Source organism: Momordica charantia (genome assembly GCF_013281855.1).
Source record: "Momordica charantia cultivar OHB3-1 chromosome 2 unlocalized genomic scaffold, Mcharantia_2.0 BLBB01000002.1, whole genome shotgun sequence".
Taxonomy (NCBI): Eukaryota; Viridiplantae; Streptophyta; class Magnoliopsida; order Cucurbitales; family Cucurbitaceae; genus Momordica; species Momordica charantia.
In genome coordinates, this window is record NW_028275160.1 from 1,556,494 (window position 1) to 1,578,545 (window position 22,052).

Below are 22,052 nucleotides of genomic sequence, written 5' to 3' on the forward strand. Positions count from 1 at the left end.
ATAAAATTAATTCTACAAATTCAACCCTGCAAATAAAGAAAGACTTGAAAAAGATAATGGACTTTGAAAATCATCTCTTCATAAAACCATTCGAAGGAGGAGGGAAAAAAAAAAAAAAAACCTATAACAAAATCTCAGTTGTCAAATGTTGTAGGTTCATGTTGCTGCCCGTGAGGTTAGTCGAGGTGCGTGCAAGTTGGCGTCGATGCTCAGGAATATGGAAGGAAAAAAAAATACAGTTCTATGATTTATGAACACTGTTACAATGTTCATACATGGAAAAATTGAACATGTGATTGACAAAGTAAATTTTCTTTCAAAGAGTTGTCAGCCCAACAGAAAAAAATCAAAGGCTAGACATTAAATATCTTCCTCAACAACAAAAGCTTTGCACCTTACATAATGCAGGCAACGCAAACTGGCCTTAACCAGGGGCCTATGTGCAGGTTGCAAAAGCACAGGCTTGGAAGTGGAGACTAAACTACTACTTCCATTCAGCTAATCAGAAAACTGTCCTGGGGAATTGAATTGAAGCAAAAAGACCGAGCGTTATAGCCGTTTCATTTCAGGAAGTAAACAATCATACACCCGCTCCATGCGCGTCGCAATTCTGAGTTTATCTCTTGTTGGAAGGTCAGGTTTTCCGAGATCCAAAATATCCTGTCTCAAACTGTTTATAAAGTTAGATGATATCCTTAATATAAATGTAATATACTATATTTTTATACTTGTACGAATAATGTTCAATTTGGTCGAGACTATAACAGATGCTATAACCGGTTCTGCTTGTTCCATTGGTCTCACATTGGAAACTCTTGTGATGAGCAAACAGAGAATAACATCTTTTTTTCTACGACCATTGGTTAAAGGATTTCTTGTTTCAAAGAGGATTTTTCTTTTTCATTTTAATGTGCTTCCTTAATCTGATATTGTGCCTTTGTTTATAAGATAACCAGACAATGTTTGACGTTTGATATAGAATTTCTTCTAATTGCTCATCTTCTAACTATCTCGAAGGAATTTCCTTCGAACCCCTCTCCTGATAAGCATATTAAAAACCTTGACCTTGTAACCTTGACCTTGTAGAGTTCTTCTCATGTAAATCTATTTTCCTTCCTTTGATCTCTACTCCAATCTTTACTAATTTCACTATGGCTAAGGCATTTAAGGGGCAAAGATTCCTAAAATATTAAAATTCTTACTTCGATAATGGCTGGTGGGAACATGACTAATGATATAGTATGAAAGAAAATTTTCATGGTTTGTTATCTACCAAAACCTTCCATTGAGTGGTTGCAAGGAAATGATATTGGTCAAAAGTACAAGGAAAGAAGCTATTTTGGAGTGTGATTTCATGGCTGTCACTTGGAGGAATAACAATGTCCAATACAAGGCAAAAAATATTATTTTCTGGGTACCTGCTTCATCGAATTCCCTTTATTTTTCAATTCGAAGGATGGGTCTTCCTGTTGTAAATTTTAGCCCCTTTTTGCTTGTAAATATTTTTGCGCCTTAAAAATACATTCCCGTTTTAACACCAAAGAAGATTTGTATGAGAAGATGAGTGAAAAATGTAAATACCTATGAAAAAACTACTCCTCACAACCTAGAAGATCATCGCATGTTTTCATGACAGTTTCCAAAAAAAAAAAAATGATGGGACATTCGACAAAAGAGTCTAGCAAACAATGCTGCAAGTATAATCCATATAAACACACACAAACACATATATATTGCATCTTGCTCTACATGGAACACATGCTGAATGGAAACTAATGCCTAGAAAGAGAAAAAAGAAAGCTGAGAAAAAACTTACTATTGCCATTCACCAGTTGCTTTGGCATGGTTCTCGGAAGCATGGTATAGTCGACCCAAACTATACAACAGTAACCCAAACCTACATTCTGCATCTTTAACCTGCAAATGAATGAAAAACGTAAACATTCTCATTGTGCTCTCAAGATAATAAAGCAACGTGCTGAGAAGTAAAATAAGTCCTTCCTTCTCTCGTGATATTGTGTTTGCCTTTTTGGGGAATGGAGAAATATCTATGTTTGAAACACAGGTAGTTGATCAATAATCCTACTCTCAAGAAGAGAGCCAGGATCATTATTACAAGTTCAATATTTTCATATTGCGGGAGACTGTCCAGCCCTCAGAAGGAAAGCTGAATCATTTGGACAAGTTCTATGTTTAGCCATTTTGTAGAAAATTTGGATGGTAAAACAAATTTGGCGACCAAATTAATTAATTTTTTGGCAAACAGTTTGTATAAACAGAGAAGGAACATGTTTGAGAGCCAACAAGTAGATTGAGCTCCTTACACGTCCTTGATCGACAAAACTCTGGTATTGCATAATTGCTTTCTCCACCTCCACAACTAGTAGTCTTCTCTGAAGCCGAGCAGCTCTCCCCTTACCTTCAGCTCTAGAGTCCTAATTGTCATAATCAGTAAATAAAATAGTCATTTTTTAAAATATAATTTAGATAGAGTAATATAATTCCGCTCTATAAAATTAAAAGACTTGTAACACAACCAGAAAATAAAAAAGTGTAGCTATAAGAATTACATATATATTCGATCACCCAAATGAAAATGGATATTACTCTTAAATAAAGTCAGTCATGCATGTCAACTCAAGCAAGAATGAAAGAGGTAGGCTGTAAGACGAAAGAAAATCTCTAGAAACCCACAGTTTCTGTTGAGGAAATTTCAAGTTAATTTTGAAGTTGACTTTAAAAACAGCCAGTGATTTTAGTTCACTTACCTGTTTGTACCAGGCGCGCAAAAGCATCAGCAAAAGAAGTGAGAGAAAGAATGCAGGCAATGCAGCTAGAACAGCGAAATTGATTTCATTTGCCTTGAGAATCTGGTCGAGCTCAAGCATTGCCCTATTTAAAAACCATCAAAATATAAAGCCATGGGACATGAAACCAAATAAGGAAGATCAAGATACACAACGTATTGCGAACCAAAAAATGCAAGCTTTTGAAACTTACGTCTCAATATCCAATTTTAGCTTCTGTACCTGCATCAACACAAAGCAAAAGATATCAGTATGATGTACGGGTACATATGGAGGGAATAATTGAACATGTAACAACCTGGATAAGCAAAGCACGGGCCAACTCTCCACTAAGAAGGTTTTGAATGGGATGCATCAGTTCTTTCTCATACCTAAATTTAAGGAAACAATGGATATCAATCATCAGTTTATTGCAATGTTCTTTTCCAATGAAACATGATTTCATAAAGTTAGCGTTAATATAAGAACAGTTATGAAGTTTTTAAGCGAAATCTCGGCTAGAATTAGGAAGCAACAAAAAGAAAAACATTCTCCTAAAACACAAAGGTTCTTTGTAGAACTTTCTGAAAATTATTGTGTATTTCTAGCCAAGCATGCCACATAACAGTTCTAATGGCATTTAGCCAAAGGAGTGTTGCCGTTCCCTTTATATATCCAGTAAACAAGCTGTACAAACATGGCTTTACTATTTTAGAAAATAGCCAATCTAACCCCTAAACAACCTAGTTATCTTCCAACAAATTTGCAGAAGAAAAGAACATGGAAAAAAAGGTGTCTGATGTCAAAATCACATTAGAACAGCCACATGGAGAGAGCAAGAAAGTAAGAGGAAGCATGCATGTTGCTGAATGTTGACAAAGCTGTCGGTGTAAACTTCAATATAAGGGCCAAAAGATGTGTCCCATGCGATTAAAGGAGTCGTTAGAAACCCAAGAGCAGAAAGTTGACTTTGAGACATAATACACGGAGCGACACTGGTAGATGTTCACATCAATGACTTGTCGACATCTGCCAATGCACTGATTACAGAATCAATAGAATCAAGAAAAACATGGTCCAAAGAAGATCCAATGACACTGATTATGGGAAATGGCAGCCTTCCTGACAGAGCTCAACAGTATATAAAACTAGAAACAAGATAAGTAAGATAACCTGGCCATAACAATTGCAAGCATTTCTTGATCCGATGCATCATCTGGGAACTTCTGGCCTTTCGTGTGTTCACTGAAAGCAAGCAACATTCTGGAAAGAAGAGGATGATTGCTTAATAATTCTTGCATTTCCAAATAATAACATATGGATATTGCTGTAAATTTAGTACTTGAATGAGAATTTTTTTTCAAAATAGTTTCATTTTTCAGAATTTAAAATTCAATGAAAGACATTTTGCAAAAATGTTTTTTCACAAATTACATGATCCACAAAACAAATGAAAATTTTCTTTCTTCCAAAATTATGGGTTTATGAATAGTGGCTTCAATATCCATGGCAATATAAACCTTTATGGTAGATCACAATTCTTTAAAGCAGTTTTGGAAACAAAATCGGAAAAGTGCTGAACTAAGAATTTCCCAAAACAAACTCCCAATCTTTATTTTTCTTTTCTTTTTTTTTTTACGAGAAACCAAACCTAATCTTTATCAATTATTAGTCTAAAGTAAAAGTCAATGGGCAGGGAAGAAAATATCATGTGGAAAGAATAAAAGTTAACTAAATGTCATCAACCTCCATCATATTGACACAGGTCATACTCATCCCAAATGGATGAGTAAATAGGGGTTGTTTGAAAATTGTTTTTGACATAGTTTTATGTTATTCGGAACAAAAATTCTTTAAAACATGTTTGGATAATTGTCTTTTAAAAGTTATTTTTTCTTATTTTCTAATAGTGTGGGAAATAAATGACCTTTTTTCAGGAAAACAAAATTGAAGTTGTTTTTCCGTTTAAAATCACAAATTTATAAATAGGGATTTCAATGTGCATTAAAAGATTAAAACAATTTTATAAGGAGTCCCCAATTTTAAAGACCTTACTTGAACTGGATTTGTTCCATAGGTTTTACCTCTATGTCCTTGAGTTCTAAGAAGTCCCCAATTTTATGATTAGAGACACCAATTAAGAAGTGCAAGATGGGCATTTCTCATGATAAAGTTAAACTAAGAGCTCAAAGTAAATAGTTTAGTCCTCACTTGGAGAAAAATCAAGTATATGAAAGACAATCAATCACCTGTGCAGCGAGGTAGCAGTTAACTGAAGCTCTTCAACCTCCATGACACCTTTATGCCTCTTTCTAAATGTATCAAAGAGTTCGTCTCTTATGGAAATAAGCTGCAAAATAGGGAGTAAGAATATCAACCATTAGTAATCAATCATTATTAAGTTACATTAATGTAGAATTCGTTGATGCACCCTAGCATGGGCACCAAACCCTGTTTGTAGGAGCTGCCATAACTAACTAATCACTAACAATAAGAAACTACGCAACTATGCAGCAACTAATATAATAGTAATTAACCAAACACTGATAGTAATCTATTTTGGGGAAGCGGAAGCGTTAGGTAGACAAGTTTTTTTTTGCTATATGGATCACCTGGCTAAAAATAAATAAAATTAAATTTGAAGTCTCTCAACTCAACGGCAACATTAAAGATCCCTGACCCCTCCAAGACCCCAATGATCATCATCATCATGCCCAAAAAGATGTCATACTACATAGTTGGTTCTCATCTTTCAGATACTACGAGTGTAATAGGAGCATCCGTCGACCGAGCTCTACCCATAAATCCTTTATAATGAACACGTACCACCAATGATTGGTCATCATGCATAGAGAATTTAATAGGGAAGGAATAAATACCCTCAATCATCTCCTCCGACCAACAGTATTGACTTATCCTGAAGAATTAGGTTACTTCTAAGTTGACTTGAAGCCTTGACAGTAACCTAACCCTTCCCTCAAGCTCCACCGACTAAAACTATATTTCTATCCACAACTTAAGCTAACGTCCTATAAGATTACAATACAATGATTTCCCTTAAAATAGACTCTTCTAAGTCTTTAACCACTTCTCTTTTCCTCATTGGTTCAAAGGCATGATCATTCTACTCAACCATTCATACTGAGAAACGAAACATCCCTTCTTACAATTTATAAATGAAGAAAGATCCATTGTGACATGAAGAGAGACTTCAAAGTTATTTAATTCCTAGTTTTTCTTTTTCCTGAAATGTACTTAATTCCTAGCCGGTGCATCTCATGTAAGCAAATTTTGGATAAAGCTCATTCTTATGTTGGCTTTTCTATCTATTGCCCTGAATGGCTTAGTAAGTCTGTCTTTCTACTCCTAATAAGAAAAAGTAATTAAAGACCTAACCCAAGAAAAAGAAACTACAATGGTAAAGAAAATTGACAATAGAGCTCCAGATCATCAAATGGGACAAAGAAAATCAAATCAGCTTAGTAAAAATAATACCGGTTGTTCTACATGGTCCTTGAAAAAGCTAGCTGCTGAATTATGTGCTTCACGAACCCAATTCTCAAGGTCATGGCTCCCCATTAAGCTACTATGTTGAAGAAGCCAAACAGAACACACTGAAAGACCAATTACACCACAAGTATATCCAAGCCAGTATTGAGTTAGTTTCTTTGGCTTTCGATGTTTGAAAACCTAAAAAATAAAAGATAGGTGCACATCAATACTTCATACTATGGTAAGGAATAATACAACAAGAAGCCTCATGAGGAAAACACATAAATCAACTCTGCTTAGTGAAGAGGATCCATAGACTTACGAATTAGGCTCCTGTTTGATCGTGAAGACAGGATTTATTTTATTTTGACGCTTGTGTTTGTCTTAGTAAAATTATGGCTCTTATTATGAAGTTTTTGACAAGTTTTGTCCATTAGTTCTGTTTGTGAAGTCAAGGGTTGCTGTTTTGGAATATTCATTTTTTTACAAGAAACTGGCAAAATATATTCAAAAGAACCCCCCGGAGAGAAGGGAAAGACAACCAGCTTTCATTTTGAGCTCACAGGGCAGGCTATGATCATTAATAATAATCCCTTTCAAAACAATACATGATAAAATAATCTTAAATTTATATACTGTTTGCATAAAGGTGGAATTCTAAATTATCAAACAGCTTTAAAAAGTGGTCATCGTCTTCCCTTTGATTGAGAATTTGTGGCCAGAGGTTCAAACAGTTGAAACAGATCAAATTAGAATTATTTTGATTCACCAAACTATTCGAGGGTGCAAAATCAAAAGTAATAATAGGAGCATCAGAAATGAGATCTTACGAGAAAAGATATGAAAGAGTCCAACTTGTGAAGGTTCTGATAAAGCAAGTTGATGGCGTCTCCAATTTCACAACTTGTCCACTGAGATCCCTCCTTATTCACATCTGGTAATTTTTCAAATAGTGGAAATAAAAAGCTGCCATCGATAAAATCCATCTGCATAGTTGTATACAAAGTAGACATTGGGACTTGAAACGTGAAATTGGAATGCATTCTGCTTCAGCGTTTTTAAGCAATAAATTTACAAATAATCTCAATGTTACATGATATGCTGCATGCAGTTGACAAATGGATGCCTCTAGATTGAGAAATAAGCCATTCATTGTAAGCAACAATGAAGGCAAGTGATTTTCTGGATCATTCACCGCTTCTGCCCCAATTCTGTCAATTTCTATGAAGACCTACAAGAACCATGACAGAACAAAGTCAAAATAAGCCAAAAATAATTTGAGAGAGCTAAAATTTAAATGTTCATCAGTTAAACCGTCGCAGGAAGGAAAGGCAGAAAGAGAGGGTGAGGAGAAGTTCCCTTGTGATCAGCAAGCATTCATTATCGTTGTAAAGCCCTTGAAGTTTCTCGCTCATTACCACCCAAAAAGTTTCTGAAAAATTATTTCCATCCAACAGCTCCCAAGTATTTAAAGGCCACTTTAACACTTTTTTGTAAGAAACTATTTAATTGATATTTCATTATTGATGGATGCAACGAGGTGAAGGACCAAAGGAGTTAGAAAAATATTTCCAACTGGTTCAAAACTTATGACTCCATCCTTGAAGATTCGTCTACTCTACCCAGTCCAAACTGCTCAAGGGAGCCCATCAAAACCATTCAAAGCTACATATGTTGTCTACTTGAAGCGGTAACCATAAAGTCCTTGCAAGTAAATCCTTAAACCTTAGCAAACTAAGAAGGGGGAGGTTAAAATGAAACACCTTTATCAGTTTTTTCCACAGAATAAGTGCCTCTGGGAAAAACAAAAGAGATGGACTGCATCTTCCATATCCCTTTCATATGGTAAACACTACTTCAAGTCGAGATAGAAATTTGGGTATCACTCCTCTATTTTTGGCGAGACCACCTCAAGAAAGGGCATGTGAAAACACCGTTATTAAATCCAATAGGAGAGGTTAATCTATTATCTCCTTTGGCCATTAAATGGGAGGATTTTTTGTTTTCCCCTTTCATATTTGACCTCTTTGAGAAATCATGTTTCCTACCTAAAAAAATTAGAATAAAGAAAATAAAAGTTAAGAGAACATTATATGATTAAAGAATAGAGCTATTTAAGAAAACATTGTCTCAGAAGCCTATAAAGAAGCCAAAAAAGGCTCCAAATCTGATCTCCAACTAATTTTCCAGTCTCACTGGTCCATATCCAGGAAGTGTGCGTGTGAGAGAGAGAGGGAGATAGAAGTGAGACTCAAAGGAGCGACTAACTTTTCAAGGATAGAATAAAACCGCAAGAGAAATAAAATTGTGTTTGAAAATTTGAGTGCTGAGAAGGTCAATCAAACCTGAGCCACAAAAACTGCAAGATGACATCTTAAGTTACTCAATATAGTTATCCGGTCGGCTATGTAAACAGATGCATCACGAGCTTGATGTTGTAAAGAAAAACCATCCGTAAAACTTTGGCGTATTAACTGCACTGTTCCACTGAAAAAAGCCCGTGGACCTCTCTCACAAATCAGAAAGTAAACTTTTTGAGCATTTGTACCCTGAAAATTTCATGAAAATAATGGCATAAAACACACAACCAAAATTTAACAGGCATTAGAAAGATAATAATCATATGCTTTTCATTAAAAAGTTATTGAGCTTAGTTAATTGAAAAGGGACCGACAGATCTTTCATCAATAATGAGGTAATAACTTTTGACTAGAGGAAATTCTCATTGTAGTTCCTTCATATTCTTTAGATTCCAATTGAATTTGTTCCTGAAGAGTTGGTTTAGAATGACAAGGTGCCAAAAAAAGGTTCAACTTCTCCAGGAGAATTGCAAAATGATCATTACTGAAGATATGTTGCAAAAGATCCTTTATTATCATTTTTTTTCTTTTAAGAAATTGAGCTTACATTAATACAAATGAAAGAATGTACAATGCATACAAAAAAATCAATCTTACAAAAGGAAGTCAAGTCTGGAGCTCCAATCCAAAAGAATAACACCTAACTAATAATTACTTAAACTCCTATCCAAAAAAATAACACTTAACTAATAATTACTTAAACTCCTTAGTAACAGAAGCTCACGAAGAAGTATTCAATCTTATAAGCTCCAAGTAGCCTCCCAAGACCTCTAAAAACTATATTGTTTCTCTCAATCCAATACCCCATGAAATGTAAAAAAAATAAGCCTGCCAAAAAATTTTACCCTTATCCTGAAAGGGGATACAACAAAACCTCTGACACCATCACTCTGCAATCTCTGTTTCTCGCCCCAGAGATTATCAAAGACTCCAAAAACTGCCCCCAAATCGACTAAGCAAACTTTCCATTCTAGCATCTTCGTACACATACACGAAGATTTCATCATTGCTCCTAACTACTTTTAGGGAGACACATTCTTCTCAGTTTTTTGGTATATTTTGGGTGAACAGAACTGAAACCCCTATATATTGATTAGATAGAGTGGAAGATGCTAGAAGCATGAGGAGGGACAACTAGAGTATCATTGTGATAATCTAATGTTGCATGTTGAAAATATACTTGGTAATGGGTCTTTTGAAGACACTCGAAAGACAAACTTAAGTGTACCAAAATTTCCTTCCGGGAATCTCTGTACACATAAAATAATTTATTAAAAGGACTAGGCAACAAAAGACTAACCTCCGCACGAGATTGCCAGAATTGCAAGTTCTTCCAAATGTTATGCAAATTCGAGAAACAGTGCTCCAAAAGATCGCCCAAAACATCATACAGCCTAGATGCCTCTGCTGGTTCCCTGCCTGTTACTGTTAAACTGTTTGCAGTTTCCATGAACCAAGTAAATTGAGCAGACATCCATTTGTCAACAAAGTATGTATATGGCATAAAAATTATATTCCTCGCAATAATCAGATAGTTCTGACATGAAGTATCATTGAATTTTATCACATGTTACATATGTCACAATGTGCATCAACTGATGCAAAAGATCCCCAACAATCAACTCAAGCTTTAAACACAAAAATCAATGTGAAGAAAATATATAGAATTAACTTTTTGACTAAATGTAAGTCCTAATCGTGCATCTATATTTATTCTCACATGAAAATTATGCTTTTAATTAATAGAGACTAACTATTCCAATATGTTATACAGAAATATAAACATTGGACTTGATTTTATGTAAGAACTTACAGTCATGAAAGGAGACAGATTGTAGGTGTAAAGTCTGGAATAAAACTTCACATTCATGAAACCCAAAATATTAAGTGTGTCCTCAAGATTCAAAATAGGAAAAATAAATAAAATAAAAATAAAAACCCCAAGTATTAGCACTAATACGTTATCTGGTCCAAAAAGTTTACCAAAATTGTAATGTTTCCATGGATTTAACAAAATGAAAACAGTTGGTCTTGTATGCTCAATAAAATAGAAATATTCAGTCCATTTGGCAGAATATGATTGACTGAATTTTACTAACTTTCAATGAAGGTCTGCTTTTATTATCGAAACTCCCTCAATAAGTTACATTAAAATTATAAAGTTAGAATTATAGTCTAAATGATTAGCGCAGATGGCAGTGGATTTATAAATAATCTCTCTTGCGGGTAGATAGCATTATGACTTGAAAGATAGGCGCAAGATGCCAAAACAGATGAAAGCCAGGTTACAAATAAAATGGGCAATGGACTTTCCAATGATCCCGCTTGCCTTTTGGCAAATAACAATCTGTTGAGATTAATAATGATAAAAGTTCGTCTCAATCCTCTAACACCTTCACCAGATGTTGACCAAACTGTCTCACAAATTTTTAAACTCAGTTCACGTAGCTTCACCACAGCAATAAAGTTAATAACATTCTGTTGATGTTTAAGCCAATATTATTTGTATCTAATTTTTTTATAAGAGACCATATACTCATATCAAAATGAATAAACAAAACAAACTAACATCAGGGCGGAGGAAATGCCCATGAAATAAACCTATTACATATAAAACCTTCCAATCAAGGTCGATCAAGAGAAACAAGGTGGTCAACGAACAATTTTCTGTGTGAAGACACTTCGACATGAGGCTATATAATGAAAAAAGTCATAAAAACTACTATGGTTATTGTATCTAATTTGAGTTCACTCGTCGGTATTCACTATTCATTTCCCCATCAATGAAATTGTTTCTTATGAAATAAAAAATCCCCAATAGCTAGCAACCAATTATAGAGGCAAACCTTATTAATCACCTTCAATCACCAGATGGTCTGGATACTAACTTGAGAAGAATTCAAAGCATCCAACAATAAATTAAGATTTGGTATAAGAAGACCCAGACAGACCAAGCTTCTAAATTATTTTTTTCAAGCAAGAAGGGTTAATAAAATAAGTAAACCAAGAAGTAGAGAGTACAATGTAATGGATATTAGTAATCGAGGACAACAGAAACGTCTTCATAATGATCAAAGCGAATATGAAAACCTGAGGCCTTGATTACTAATATCCATTATATTGCACCAACCTACTTCTTGGTTTACTTATTTTATTAACCCTTCTTGCTTAAGAAAACCCAAGGTTCAACTCGGTAGGAATTTCTGTCATTGGGGTGGTCACTGGGAAAATTTCTTTAGGGAACATACATCATCGTTGCTTTGGCCTTTACTTCCCGTGAAAATTTAAATTAAGGAAATCAATTTCCATTTCGCCCGGCACTACAGAGTGAGGACTCGTGTCATTAAAGATAAAAACAATTGCAACTATAAACCGCATAACAAACATGCATTTCAACAGAAGTAATGATGCTATATATTACAACTTACAAGCAAAGACGAGGAGTACAATCGAACCAAATCTCCTCCATTCTTTTTCCTTCCTCATTGACAATAATAATTCTACACGTATTTGGCTAAATCTAACAAACCAGTTCCACCGAGATAAAAGTGACTTACAGGGAAGAGTTTGTCGAGTACAAAGGTAGAGGAAGAGGAAGACCAGTCTTACGTCTCCTCCGGCGAAGGAAACTCGAAAGTTTCCAAAGAAAATTGGAATCGCGAGATGAAGGGAAAAATGCTGCAATTCGGTTCCATAAACGAAGGGAGTGTAATGAAATTGAGGATCCGATGCCCTTGTCTTCACTTTCTTCGGGAGCTACCTCCATTGGAGCTGTGCTTCACCTCTCCGCACTGAGGCAGCGGGTACCTTCTCGTTGTTTTGTAAACTTGGAACTAATTTTACGCGCTCTGTCTTTTTTCTTCCTTTGCTCAATGGCTTGGGTTTTATGAAAGTCAAATGGGTTTCGAGTTTACCTTTATTCTTGTAAGTCGCAAGTAACAATGACAATTGTCCACTTGGCATTCTGTCTTTAAATATAAGGATCCAATTAATTAAAGTTTTTTTTAAAGGCTTCTCAACTTTAAAAACACATCTTTGTAAAAAATAAAAATAAATAATCACAGACGTGGATTTTGGTCCATCGGCAATTGACGATTTTGTACCCAGGCAGTTGGTTGGATTTTATCAAAACTTACCCAAAATTGAGCTTCAGGTGAAGTAATTAAAGAATAAGAAAAACTAGCGAGAATGAGATGCAAATCAAATGGAATCTACGATTTAACATCAAAAAATGAGAAGATAATGGGAGGGAGAAGAGATAAAGATAGACGAAGAGAGAAAGGGGGAAGAACATAGACTATAGAGATGGGAATAGGTGGGAAAGAAGAAATAAAAATAAAGTGAATTTACTTGTCACTCGTTTCTCAAAGTGGTTTTTGTACACTTCAATCTTGTTAGGTTTCTTTTTATTAAAATAAGCTAATATTACCGACCGACCGACTCGAGTCGCTCCCTCAAGATTCATATCTCATGCTCAAAAAATATGGTATTCATACCTCTACACTCTTTTACGAGGAGTTGGGTTCAAATCATGATGTTTTTAATAAATAATTACGAGTTAGAGAAATCTCAAACGTGAGTTTTAACGAGTACTCATCCTCTTATCTTTCATCTACGATTTAATATTCTTAAAATGAGAAATCCAAACTTCAATCGGATCTTATGTATACATTCTAACTAGTTATTTGTGGGTTACCACCTAAATCGATCAAAATGATTAAAAATATTACCTAAATGGTATATGTTAAAATGATTTCTAATCAAAATGTGTCATTAATAAAAATGTTCTTTGAACATTTGAGGATGGCAAAATGAAAAATCCATGAAAATTAAGAATAATACCAAATTTTTTAAAAAATAATTAATAAAAACCATGCAACAGAAAATCAGGCACAATTCTAATCAGAACATCATTCACTTCAACAAGTCCAAAGCAGTATGATGATAAACATAATATTTGCATTTAGTACAGTAGAATGAGAATAAATATACCAAGATCTCTCTAAGAAATTGTTTGAAGATTATTTCTACAACTGTAAACAAATTTTAAAAAAAGAAGATTAATTCATAAGAAAGAGACAAATTTCATTATGGCCTAATAAAATTTACAAATTTCTTTTGGACGGTTGTACGAACTACGTAGAAACTGGATTAAACACTCGTATATATTTGAAAAAATAAATCACTTTCAATGAGAATTAGAAAAATTACTCGAAACGAACAGAAAATGGGGGAGTAAGAAGAGGATTGGTGAAGACTAAATTCCAATGCAAACCAATGACTTCCATGATTGGCACAGGATGCACACTAACCATGTACAAACTCCAGGACACAATCCTGCAAAGGTTTTGATTCCAAAAAGGTCTACTGATAAAACTAGAGATTCTGTTTCCTAACTATACATTCTCATCTGCTGTTACAACAACACTATCCAGCACCTACTCCATCTATTTTCATTAGATAAAAATAAAATAAAATAAAATGGCTGATCTAAAGAAAGTTAGCGGCCAAGAGGTAGAGAATGATGTTCCTTTGCTAACCTTCTTCATCATAATCTTCCTCGTCGTCTATAGTCTTGTTCAGATTGGCTAATTGAATTGGATCAATAGCCATCTTTTCCATATCAGCCACTGACCAACCAGGGTATTCATCATGTTTTGTGTCGGTAGGGAGCTTTGCAGGTGAACCTGTAGGAGCAGCCACTGCAACTGTAGTCGAGTCCCCGTCTTCGTCCAAGTTTACATTCAAGTCGAAGTTCCGAACTGATGGTTCTCCAGCTTTGTCACCAGGGATATTTCCATTCCCTATTCGAATTTCGGCTACACCGTTACCTGGCACTGTTTTGTTGAGCTTGTCACTGGGATGATTAGGAACTTCCAAATCATCTTCGAAGTTCTCATAATGCATGGCTGTATCCTTCTCCACATTTCTACTACTTCGCCCGCGACCTCTGCCTCTGCCCCTACCCCTTCCTCTGCCACTACTACTATGACCCACCTCTGCCTGCAACAGAGAAGAATGGCAAAGAAATGAGCAATATACCAAAATCTTTATATATATGGTTTTTGTTTGCCCAAAGTTACAAGTTTATTAAGCAAAAATTCCAAATAACAATAGTTCAATAGCATCCTCTTGAATTTGTGTTGTAGACAGCATGGAGAAGTCGTGTACAAAAGGAGAGAGGAAAAGAAAAGGAATTTATCTCTCAGGAAAATAAAAATAACCTCCCCGTTAGTAATTAAAAAGTTACAAAAGGAAAGTTCAGTATCACACCATACTGCCACGTATAAAACTGAAGTAGCATGCAATTTATCAATATGAGATCATCAAGAGGTATGCTTTCAATGTATGAAGTAAAGAAAGAAATTGGAAACTTGAACTGAGAATTATTGCCTAAAACAATTGAACTACAAAACGTACATGACCGGCAGCCATAACAAATAGAATAGCAAAGAAGAATGTATGGCAATTCAAATTCATGACAAATAACCATATCAAACAAAATACAAGATTCAAAAGCTCTTTATAGGAAAATAAGGTGTATACCTACTTACTTCCTGTCCCTTTTTAAAATCCCAGTATCTGTGAGCAAGAGCTTGGAGAAAATTATATCATCACTTTCTTTAATCGTTGCAGCTTTTGTAATCATCTATAGCTTGCTTAGGAATTATCTTCAATCTTATCAATCAAATTAGAAACGTTAAAAGTGTAAATTTCATTTCAACTCATCTTTGTTCGGTTAGACTTTAGAGCTATTCTATGACACCTGATAAAGTTTAAAATGGCACCACAACAGGTTTCGTTTAAAATTATCTATGGAATTTGAGGTTTATTAATTCAGATTTTCAATCATTTCTTTCTTTTCTCTCTCTATCTCCTATAAGGCATGCCAGTCAACTCTTGGAACATTTTCCCTTTTTTTTATAAAGTTCCCTTTTGTTCAGACCAGATCTATGAATTAGTAACACGATTACATGTTTGAAGACAATTCTCACCATCTTACTCCTTTTGGACTCTTCTTCACTATCATTATCATCTTCATCTACAACTTTCCTGGACCAAAAAAAAACATACCACAAATACTATTAAACACGAATACTTTATATTACTTCACTCAGAACAACTAGAGCATTTGACTTCCGAACCTTCTTTTGGAAATAAAACGGTCCTCCCCAGCAGCATCAGAGCCGCCCAAATCAGGGACCTTACCCACAACATCTTTCAAGAAATCAAAAACATTAAACGTCTGTATGCATTGTTTTCTGTCAAATCAAAGAATGTGTAAGAAACTAATACGGTATATAACTGCAGAGGCAGATGATAAATGCAACTGTTTTCACGCTCATAGCACTTGGTGTGAGATGAAATAATAGAAAAGTTTCATTTCATTTATTGCAACAATATGATTAAACTTATGGTTGGAGCCTACAGGGCTTGAACCAACTGTAATGGTTTTCAATTGAACGTCAATATAGCACAAGCTAACAGATGGTACTTTAACGAGAAATAACAAACCAATGGTCATAGTCTTAATTAATTACATCCTAATTCCAAACTCCAAGAATGTATAAAAGTCAATAATTGATAGTTCACTTACAAGTGCAAAGAGTTCATTGTTTTGGCCCCCCTCTTCAGAGTAATCTCATATGTCCTGTCACATAAATCTTGAAGAAAAAGCTCCAATGCCTTTGCTGCAAGTTAAGACACAGGAGGCAGCAAGTAAACATCAACATAATCAACACACTAAAACGCATTCTAGAAACAACATTTTGGAGAAGAGCATAAAAATTACAAAATCCAAGGAAAAAAATTCTGAAGAATAATCCTAACATGAAGTAAGCTCCAACTATGGAATTATCACATTGCATGGTAGTTGGTTTGGTACTTACAGACTAAAAGAGGAACTGCCATAGCAATCTTCCCTACATCTTCATCAGCCTGCATAATCTTCTTAATCCGAGCCTGTAGATATTACATAACATTCAGGTTATCAAAACCATAGAGGGATGATCAGAATGCAGTTGCAAGGAGATACTCTAGAGGACTTTAGTCAATGAATCAGAAACAGATCAGAGAGTTTCAACTTTATCACAAAATCAAGAGGCACCCTGAAGAACTATTACATATCCACAGGAATAGAAACCTTTTACATAAGGCACAGTATAGAACTTGCTGAAGGTGACAGGAACAAATAATAGAAATTGTTTCTATAACTTTTATATTGATAGGACACTAAAAGGGTCCAGCAGCGTAAGAATAAAGCCAATCATTAAGCTAATCTAAATGTGATAAAATAAAACCTAACTATTACAAAACTCATCAAAGCCATAAATCAATTAATTGCTTGGCCTCATGCTGTATTGGTGTAGAACACAGTGTCTCATAAGAGTGAAAACCAAGCAATATAGGCTATAGATGCAGAACGGATATACAATATTTCTTCCCATGGTGTATTTCACTTATGCTTGTGTGTGTCTGTGTATGTGTACGGGGGACTGGGAGAGAGACCTGACCAACAATTGGTGTGAAACCAAAGATTCACTCAGAATGTCAACATGACATACACCTATGACTTGGTTGAATCAAAAGTTCACAATGTCACGCAGAATGGCCAGAACAGACATGCTTGTTATTGTTAATGATCATCACTAATGGTAGTCCCAAGATATTCCAAATAAATAAATAATCTCTATTAGTCTGCTTCAGCTATTTATTTTTCTACAACTTCTGAAAGGCATAGACATTATAGCAGCATGACAAACTCCTAAACCAATAACGAAAAAGCATATGCTTTCTAAGACATGTAACTGGTTTTTAACCAACTGAGAACTACACTCGGAGAAACATCTCGACTTGGGTGTTCTATAGGTGCAGTTTATGGAAACCAGATTTTTAGAACGGTTTTTAAAATTGTGTTATGTATGGCAGTATGGGTGCATTTAGTCCTACTACTCATGGACTATATTTTTAACTGTTCTTACTAAAACTTGGAAATATCTTCTCAAATTAAGTTGTTCTAAGAACAACTCAACCTGAAGCTACTATAAAAAAGCTCATTGTCCATATTTTAAACAAACCATCAATTTAAAGAACCAAGAAAAGAAAAATAAATAAATAACGCCAAAGATCAAGCTGTAAAACTAATTAGGTAAGTCTTCCATAAGCATGATTCCTCGAACCTGGTGGATATACTACAAGTAACCCACATCATTGTTCATAATAGAAATGCACCGAGAAACAATTCATAATCCGCGTTCAAGCAGTTCTCCATGTCTGTTACCTTGGATGAAACTATTCCTCCGAGTAAGAAACGTTTTAAACCGACGTCACTGTATATGTTTTGACATCCGAAACAGTGCGCAGAGTAAACTATATTAATGATAGCGGCCTCCAAAAAAATGCTTCCAGCACACATGAGACATGGTGACCTAATCAAGACTTCATCCTCAACAAGCGAACATATAATGAACATGCCCGAACAAAAAGTTGTAACCCAACCCCACCATGGCCAAACATGGAAAACAGTTGCTAACATACTGTTGCTAGGCGGCCCAATTACAAAAAGCAACAGAAACAGTAACGCTCCAGACAGATAACGAAATAATCATGAGATCAACAGCGCGAAAAAAAAAAAAAAAAAAAACCTAACAGTCAGACAAGCAAAAGGAAAAGGAACTCACAGCTGGAAAGCGGGTATCGAGCTTCTTCCTCATGTTTTCGAATAACTCCTGGAATGGAAACTCCGGCAAGACGGGAAAGATGAAGAAATGGAACACCAAAAAGAGTAGTATGCAGGGAAGACTGATGGAACCCTACGAACCACGAAGAAGAAGAAGAAGAAGAAGAAGCAGAAACCCTAGCCTGGAGTATTCTGCTTAAGAGAACCCCTAGAAGCAACACCTTAGCCAGCAAAAGAGACGCACGGCAGCACCACAGCCAAAAGCTCTGAGGTTGAAACAGAGAAGCATAAGCGAAAACCAACGAGGGAAAAATAACAAAATTTTTGGGCTCTGGACGCCGGGAGAAATTTTCTACTCCGATAAATAAATAAATAAATAATAAGAAATGTTGGCTACGACGTCGTATTGCTCGCCCTCCCGTTGATTAATAAATGTAAATTAAAAATAACGTCGCCTGATTTGTTTTAGGGTTACAGAGCTATTTTGTCGTTTTCTCTCAGGGTTTACTTTCTCACCGTGATTCTTCCGGGATACCCATGGCCCGCAGTTGTCTTATTGCTGACGTGGCTGGCGTGTCAGCCCGTGAATATAACTCGATTAAATTTATTAGCCAATTGGAATTTTCTGGACTTCTACATGGACTTTATGGAGAAATTCTATATTGGGTTGCATAGTAAATGTTTACTTTTGATTTTTCTTCTTTTAATAATGTGTTGACATTTGTATTTTTCTAACTATTTTCTTTTTGTTTAATCATAATGTGAATTTGAACATCTAATTTTATGAGATGAGCAACTTGATTCTTTTTGTTTAATCATAATGTGAATTTGAACATCTAATTTTATGAGATGAGCAACATTCAAGTTGTATTTGTTTCCTTTTTTAGTTTAAATTCAAATATAGTTGAGCTGATTTTATATATGGTCTTTGTTTTAGGAGGCTACTAACAAATATTGTTTAAATATATTACATAATTGAAGAGAAAAAAGTAATTTGAAGTATGTTGGATGATAAAAACGAACAAGACACGTGAACAAATTCAATCACGTTATAAAAGACATACGATAGTGTATTTTTTAAGCTACTGTAGAGATTTGTTCCTGTAGTGCCCGCTCCGCCTATAAAAGAGGCAACATGCCTATGACTCGAACTTGGATTGACTTAAGCTTCGAAGTGTTTGTTTCATTTTTCTTAAGTTAACTTATTATTAAAATGGTGTCAAGTTAGTAATTTAAGTATGATGATGTGAGATGAGGGATCCAACTCACGACCTCTTGATTTGAGACAATATGTGTCAATTACCATTCGACCATGCTCGCTTTGACAGAGTTTATAGATATATATAAATAAGAAGAGTGATATTATCAATATAATAGCAAATTTTGAATAAAGTCCCATGCTGCCTAAACTTCCACTAAAGATTAATTATATAGTTTTGAATATATTGACAAATTCATTGCCTTAACATTTGGTAACATGAGACCTTTTCCATAATTAGTCGTGTTGGATATAATTATTGGATGTCGAACTCATCTTGGATAACCAATCACATGAAATTAATTATGAACGAATGATTAGATGTCTGATAAAACTGACGAGATTTGAACTCACAACAATTTAATCATAAATATGTGTCTAAATCAATTGAGCTGTCTTAGCAAATTGAGTTGTCTTTAGATTGGCCAACTGCACGTTGAATGGATATTGGGTTGAGATGAAATAATAATGAAATGCACACAAAAAAAAGAAGTTAGTATTGGTCTTTTCACAGCACAATTCATAGTTAATCTCTATTTGAGGGATCCCGTACTTTGTAAAATATTAGTTGACTTTAATAGAAGTTAAATTTAGAAGCTCGTTTTAAAAAAAAAAACTATCGAAAAAAAAAGAAAATAAAAGAGAAAATAAGTTAAATTTGATGTGCTTGAAATCAAACAAACAAATAACTATAAGAAAGAGTATTTATGAATCATTTATTGTTGGGTAATTTCCCGTTCCACATAAAATATCTAACACAACCACAAATATGTAAATATGAAGAAAACAGTAAAAAACAAGAATACGACACATCAATTTATACTGGTTCACCACTAAGGGCTACGTCCAGTCTTCTACTCACATGTTGGGTAATTCACTAATATTATTTAGGATTGGATACAATAACACTCCCCAAAATATCCTCAACAAAAGTCCATAGCTTCTAAGTATTTTACACCATTAATATTTAGGAACAGGAATGAAAAACTCACAGAATGAAGATACAATTATCAGATAATATCGATTTTGATCAACCACAAAGCTTCTACCAATGCCCTAGCCACTGCCATTGATTTACTGCCAAAACCCACTCAAAATTGGCTGCAAATAACCCCCTTGTTCGGTTGGTAAAACCCTAAAACCCGAGACTGCGTATTTGTAAACATCGAAACAGCGCCGTGGCGCTACGGACGGACAATCGACCGCGCCTCCCTCATCTGGACAGCGCCATGACGCCCTGCAGCGGCGCCACAGCGCTGCCTCCTCGGCTCGAGTGGCCTGCAGCGTCCGCTTCTCCCTTGTTTTCATCGTACTTCGATCCCGACGCGTCCCAACTCTTTCGTAGCACGATCCGACGTCGTTTTGACTCCACCAATCCCAACAATTATTAATAGTGAATTTTGCACGACTTAATTTTTAAACTGTGTTTACAAATTACAACTCAACAACTTGTTATAAGTTTTATTTTATAAATTAGACAAACATTTAGGATAATGTTGTCATACATATTATTATCCATTAAAGCTAGCTAAAAATCTTGCTCTTAAAAAAAGTATCACTAAAACAACGAGGATATTATTGAATAATAATAATAAAAAAAGCTTTATAAAAACACGTTATAAAATATAACATAAACAAATAAAAAAATTGGGACTAGATAGGCTTATATACAATTACAAAAGAAAAAAAATTATAATAATAAAATAAAAGATAAATATCCATCAATGAGTAAAAATAAAACACGAGAGTAGATCTTGAATAATTATATTTCAAAAGAAGTTTAATGATTCTCCAACTACTGCAAGTGCAAATGGAAAAAAACCAATAAAAAAATATTTTTACCACCAGCAAATTGTATCCAATTTCCACCACAAACATTTAATCTCGTTTGATTGCACGCTGAACTTATAAGTGTGGTAGTTTTTATACAGATTTAATTTTTTGTTAATTCACATACTAATTAAAAAAACACAAATATTTAGAAACTCATTCATTACAATAAAATAAAACTTTACAAACCATTCACATAAAAAAAGATTTTCATTAGTTTCATATTAAACATATACTTTAAATACATTGACATTAAAATTTATTTAAAAAAATAAAAATCACACCATGTCTGATAAAAATTACAATATACTTATCTAAATTTAATTCAAGGATGAAATTTAAAGCGGTAGATAAAAATCCATAATTTTATTGGAAAGAAAAGATTAATTCGTGGAAAGAAAAAATAAACAAAGAAAAGAAGAGAAAAGTTCGCATAGAGACAAAAACACCAACCAATAGAAAAAAGACTTTCCTCTAGCTTCTCAAAGCCGCTGCCCGTTGCCCGCTTTCCTACTTGCCACGTGAACCTTCCATGATCTGCTGCTCCCGATTTCACCGATTACACTAAACTCAACGAATACAAGACTGCCACGTGTAAATAGTCAACGCTCCTTGACTTACCAACTCTATGTTAATGGGACAGTTGT

The 22,052-nt window shown here is 34.7% G+C and overlaps 2 protein-coding genes across 2 annotated transcripts; both read right to left on the reverse strand.

The window, feature by feature from the left end:
• Window positions 1-218: 218 nt before the first annotated feature.
• Window positions 219-12,531, reverse strand: DGS1 (dgd1 suppressor 1). Its single transcript, XM_022297324.2, has 14 exons — window positions 12,196-12,531; window positions 9,939-10,071; window positions 8,624-8,827; window positions 7,372-7,509; window positions 7,109-7,264; window positions 6,282-6,476; window positions 5,036-5,136; window positions 3,960-4,049; window positions 3,106-3,178; window positions 3,001-3,029; window positions 2,769-2,892; window positions 2,325-2,435; window positions 1,817-1,917; window positions 219-670 (listed from the first exon to the last, which is right to left on the reverse strand). The coding sequence occupies exons 1-14, from the start codon at window positions 12,402-12,404 to the stop codon at window positions 550-552; spliced, it is 1,785 nt and encodes a 594-aa protein (XP_022153016.1). The 5' UTR covers window positions 12,405-12,531; the 3' UTR covers window positions 219-549.
• A 1,354-nt stretch (window positions 12,532-13,885) lies between these two features.
• Window positions 13,886-18,672, reverse strand: LOC111020653 (uncharacterized). The gene is made up of 6 exons (XM_022297365.2): window positions 18,319-18,672; window positions 16,528-16,600; window positions 16,236-16,329; window positions 15,784-15,900; window positions 15,634-15,691; window positions 13,886-14,641 (listed from the first exon to the last, which is right to left on the reverse strand). Exons 1-6 carry the CDS (start codon window positions 18,349-18,351, stop codon window positions 14,174-14,176), a joined length of 843 nt encoding a protein of 280 aa, XP_022153057.1. The 5' UTR covers window positions 18,352-18,672; the 3' UTR covers window positions 13,886-14,173.
• Between the last annotated feature and the right edge of the window lie 3,380 nt (window positions 18,673-22,052).